This window comes from Bison bison, unplaced genomic scaffold (genome assembly GCF_000754665.1).
Source record: "Bison bison bison isolate TAMUID 2011002044 unplaced genomic scaffold, Bison_UMD1.0 scf7180017864289, whole genome shotgun sequence".
In the NCBI taxonomy this organism is placed as follows: Eukaryota; Metazoa; Chordata; class Mammalia; order Artiodactyla; family Bovidae; genus Bison; species Bison bison.
Genome location: NW_011494861.1, coordinates 9,819,546 through 9,825,012, shown reverse-complemented (window position 1 = coordinate 9,825,012; position 5,467 = coordinate 9,819,546). Strand labels below are relative to the sequence as shown.

The window sequence follows — 5,467 nt, the reverse complement described above, 5'->3', positions numbered from 1 at the left end:
TAAGGAACTGCTCCAGTGTCACGGCCTGGGAGTACGGTTGACTGGGCCAGGGAGCTAGGCGTCGGAATTAGCAGGAAGCCCCCGGGAGCAGGGTGACCTTCTCGGTCCTCAAGCGTGGCCCACCTTTGTGGGGCAGCACTTTGCACCCGTGAGTTCTTCCAAAGGCTCTCTCTAGAGAAGGACAATTCTATAAAATAGAGTCGACCCACCCTTTCCTCTAGACTTTGGTTTTAATCAGCCATTCGAGAAAAGGAAGTAGGTGGCTAAGCTCTGGGTATCAGGGGGATGGTCTCATTTTTCTTAAAATAATTGTTGAAAAGACCTGTGAATCTTAGATAATGTACTCAGAAAGATAAATTCGACCACGCTGGGCTATGGGGTTTTGTTTGTATGATGACCTGTCTTTCTTCTGAAAGGTTATAGAAACCTTGATTCCTGGCCCTCTTCTAATGCCTGATCTTAAATAACTTGGGTCTGCATTTTCCTAATTTATCAAACATCTGTGGGCTAATTGCTTTCCACACATAATAGTCCAACGTCAAATATTTGACTTTTCATACCCTTGGCTGTCAGGATCACTCCTTCACCTCCCAACAGCCACCCCTCCTCAGTTAACTCTGAATCGCACAGAAAGAAAATGTAAAAATGTTCCTCACTAAGATAATTATCATAAAAAATCTTTTATCCCAGTCCCAGTGAATGCAGGGCCCCTTATCACGGCAGGAACTTGGAGTGGGCTCTTGAGGGCTTTTGAGCCTCCAGTCTGTAGATTAGCATGTAGATGCCACATAATTGTGTCCCCCTGGGTTCCCTGAAGCCATTAGGCACTGATTTATTTTTCTGTTACATTCCTGCTTTGCCGCGAAAAGTTGCCGAGGGAACTTCAGACAGACGCAAGGCTCAGACTCGACACACAAGACATCAGGCCAGCATGGTCTCAGTTTAGTTGGATTTGGGCGGAAGTCAGAGCATTTGCCCCGGCCCACAGCCCCCCTCCCCGGGTTTAGATGAGGAGAGCTCAGTTCTGAGTCACAATGCTGCCTGCTCTTGTTGGGGGCAGGGGCTCTGGCAGGATGACCTCCAGGTATCATGGAAGAAGGGAGGGCGGGGGGACCTGCTCTGCCAGTTCACTGCGGGGAGCGGCCCCAACCCTGTGGACCTGGGACTGACAGCACTCTTCCAAAGCTGCAGCTTTGTAAAGAAATTCAATTCCAATTTTCCTACAAGTGACTCAGAGCAGAGGGAAGCCACTTTCAGGTTCATTAGTTCCAGGAACTTTTTATTTTGTTTTTACTCTTTTCAGTAGAGAGGGGAAAGATTTCTCTTTCAAGAGAACTTCTTGCTCTTGGGAGAAAATAAAGAAAATCATTTCCATTCAAATATGCCTTTCTTTTGAGAAAGGCTCAAAATTGCTAACTTTTCCCCCTCTCCAGAAAAGGTCAAGAGGATGCAGAGTATTTGTATAAAGCATGAGATAGACAGATATAACATAATACAGCACAATGTAGCATAATACAGAGTGTGACATACTCTAGTGTTTCTTTTAATTGGAGTTGCTTGTGCTGGGAAAGTGAAAACCATCCAGTCCAGGCGCATCTTTCTTGCCCCATCCAGCTTGCCCTAGGTGTGTATTCGATGCCAACTTTACCTGTGTGGAAGATGAGGGGCACCTGTCCACACCATGGCATGAGTGGGCAAGGCTTGGATGTGTCCTGTTCCAGCCTCTGTCCTTCGACAGGAACAAACTTGGGTCCCTGGTGGGATGGGGACTTGGAAGGGGGGGCACCCTCCATCACTGGTTCCATCACCTCCAGGACACCCTCCAATGCCTTTGAAGTGAGATGCAGGCTGAATTTTCATTATAAATCCAAATTCCAGATCCAAGCTGAAACATGAGTTGGTCAGTGCTATGAAAAGGTGGGGTTGGCCCTTCTTTTCTTTTCAAATTTCAACTTCAGTGACTGTTTTGGGCCCAGAAAGAGTGATGTTAGTGGTAAAGAACCTGCCCGTCAATGCAAGAGACACAAGTTCAATCCCTGGGTTGGGAAGATCTCCTGGAGGAGGGCATGGCAACTCACTCCAGTGTTCTTGCCTGGAGAATCTCCATGGACAGAGGAACCTGGCAGGCTACAGTCCATGTGGGTCACAAAGAGTCGGACATGACTGAAGCGACTTAGCACGCTTAGCACGAAAGAGTAAGATGCGAATTGACATTTCTCACTTCCTCGTAATGCTGGTGGGAGGGCACCTTTCAGCCTCATTCCAGCCCAGGAAGTCAGAGCAAACCCACAGCAGCGGTTTTGTGGGGCCTGGGCATCCGGTTGTATTCTAAGATGGTGTTCTTGATTCCAGTGGGAAGGACCCCATGTTTCTAAGGACAGGGAAGCCCTGTGGGGGATTGTGGTGGGGTGGGCACTGACATCGCGCCCCATGCACATACCACACAGGGTGCCTTTCTTATACCCTCAGCGGGAAACTGGGACTCAGCCGCCTGCCCCCAGGCACCCAGCAGACAGAAGGGTGGGTACCAGCTCTGCCACTTCACCTCCGGATGCCCCGGGCGAGCCCGGCGGCCTCCCCGGGCCTCCGTGTACCAGTGATAAAACCTGCGGCCTGATGCGAGGCTCGGGGGAGGAAACATGATAACGTTCCCGGGCACCAAGCCGGCCACGTGGAGGCGCCGCACCGCAGGTGCTAAGCTCACAGTGGACACTTACCTGAAGCAGTATCCAGGCTCCCTTCTGCTTTATTTTTATTTGTTGTTGCTGTTTTAAATATTTATTTATTTATTTGGCTGTGCCGGGTCTTAGTTGCAGCACATAGAATTTTTAGTTGTGGTATGTGGGATCTACTTCCCTGACCAGGAATTGAACCCAGCCCCCCTGCACTCGGAGCGCAGAATCTTAGCCGCTGGACCACCAGGGAAGTCCCCTCCCTCCTGTTTTCGAGGCAACATGTCACAGACCTGCCAGTGGCTATTCTGCCGTGTGTGTCTTTCTTGCCCACCTGACCCCTCCTGGGATCGTGTTTGGGGCGCCACTGTGGCACCAAGGACCGGCCCAGGGCCTTGATGGGCTTCATCTTAGAATCTTCTCTGACTTAGCTCTCCAGACAGCCACAATGCGCCCCTTTCCTTCTGGCCGGCAGTGCTGCCGGTGGCAGGGACACCAGGCTGCTACAGGTCTTGTGTTCGCGGATGCTGGCTCAAGGGTCAGCTGTGCGGCCGCTGTCCCCGCCTCCTCTGCCCAGGCTTCCGTGGTTGGTGAGGACCTGCTGGCTCTCTGGCCTCCTGCAGTCCATCCTATGTCTCGGCCTGTGTCTGGGGCAGGTCCAGGGGTCGGGGCACAGCCTTCCAAGCTCCTAGCTAAGCTCAGGTCCCCACACACAGAGCAGGACTAGGCATTGTCCCCAGATTCCACAGACTCTAAGCAGGCGCTGCTTCCTTGTCTTGTTCTTGATTTCCCGCGAGCAAGACCGTTCCTGACAGCCGCCTCACGTTGGCCAGTGGGCTGGGACACCAGGACTTGTTTACGTCTGGTCAGCACCAGGCCTGGCTCCCCCAACACATGCATGTCCCCCAGGCTCCCAAGGAAGGTGACAGCTGCCTCCCCGTGCATCCCAGGGTGTTGTCCAAGGCCCGGGGGCTCAGCCAGGGGCATCTCAGGGCTGGATCCCACAGGAGTGTCTCCTTTGGGCATGGGAACTTGGGCGCCCACCGGTGGGGGTGCCGGGTGTGGCCAGATCCTGTCCTCAGGGGTCTGTGGGAGCAGTGGGTCTGCCCTCACGCCCAGGGAAGATTCCAGTCTTGAGGAGGCCTCCCTGCCTGTAGTCCACCCCTCTCTTTCCCCCAAACCCTGGCCACAGGCTCATGTTGCCTAGCCACCCCTCCCTCCTCAGCAATCTGGGACATTGATGGTGGCCCTTCTGCCACAAGGAGGGGGCAGGAGGCAGTCCCCCACCTCCCTCCATGTCCCCACCTCCCTGGCTTCTGTACCCCTCAGGGTCAGGCCCTTCCAGTTAGCATCCAGCCCAAGGTCAAGGCTCTGCCCACTGTGGGACCCAGAGGTCCTTGATCATGTGCACATGCACACTCACACATAAATGCACACATGCCCACACAGATTCACACCAACACACTAAAACATGCACAAATACAATCACAACTCATACACACATTCAGAGACACAAACGTGTGCATACAAGTGTGTATTCACCCACAAATGTGCATGCACTCACGAATACACATGCACACCCAACACACTAACTCATGGGCGGTCATGCACACAAATGTGTACACTTAACATGCACGCATGTGTGCACACATAACACATATGCATGCACAGAAACACATCCATTCACATGTGCCAAGTAAGCACACAACATGAACACACAAACATGCACAAATGCAGGCGTACAAGTGTGAAGCTATGCAGACATACAAATTTTCATACTAGCCACAGAGAGAAATACATGCACACATACACAGGAGTACACATGACACCAGCACAAACATGAGCACAAATGCACAAAAATGCTTGCACACCCGTGCAAAAGTGCCCCGAGAAGGCGGCAGACATGCTGGAGTATCCACCCATGTTCACACACTGCTGCGTACCTGTGCACAAGGAGCACACACGTTCACACAGCCACTCACAAGAACACCTTTTGATTCATTTGTGCGGGTCCGCTATCCAGACCTGGGGGACACGGGGTGGTCCTCGGCAGGGAAGAGGGGGCCCCCGCTCTGGGGAGAAGCTGGGTCCAGGCAGCCACGGGTGGAGAATGGCTCGGAGGTCGTTCCGCGGGACTCACAGCTCCAAGCTGTCTGGCTTGGCAGGGTCCGCAGGATGCTGCCTCGTAAACTTCATAGTAGCCGCCTCCTTTTTATTTGTTTGACCTTGACAATCATTTATGATATGCACCAGAGCCCAGCCGTCTCTCCTCCTAATTCATACACAAAGCACTTAGCCTGACTTCCTTCTCTGCTCCCGGCCGGCACGGGGCCCAACACTCCTCAGAATTTCTTATGGTGGAGTCTAGGGTCCCTCCGGGTCCCCGGGGCAGCCTCTCTCAGCACAGGACATGAGCAGGAAGGATGCCGGAGCCTGGGGGGCAGGCCTGCGGGCTCCCCGCACCCCCTGCAGCCCCTGGGCCTGGGTGGGCCTGGGGTGGGTCCTGGGCGCCTCCCCACGCTGGTCCTCTCTCCCCTGCAGAGGAGCCCACGTTCCGCTGCGACGCGTGTGACGAGCTCTTCCCCTCCAAGCTGGACCTGCGGCGCCACAAGAAGTACGCGTGCAGCTCAGTGGGGGCCGCACTCTACGAGGGCCTGGCTGAGGAGCTCAAGCCTGAGGGCCTGGGCGGTGGCGGCAGTGACGGGCAGGCCCACGAGTGCAAGGACTGCGAGCGGATGTTCCCCACCAAGTACAGGTGCAGCTCCACCCCCCCTGCCCGCCTCCCCCACCCCCCA

The 5,467-nt window shown here is 54.1% G+C and overlaps 1 protein-coding gene across 1 annotated transcript in view; it reads left to right on the top strand.

The window, feature by feature from the left end:
- PRDM16 (PR domain containing 16) overlaps window positions 1-5,467 on the top strand; it is a 315,916-nt gene that overhangs the window by 277,014 nt on the left and 33,435 nt on the right. The window contains exon 7 of the mRNA XM_010849972.1: window positions 5,214-5,427. Within this exon, the coding sequence (XP_010848274.1) occupies window positions 5,214-5,427 (214 nt within the window). The remainder of the gene's footprint in view (window positions 1-5,213; window positions 5,428-5,467) is intronic.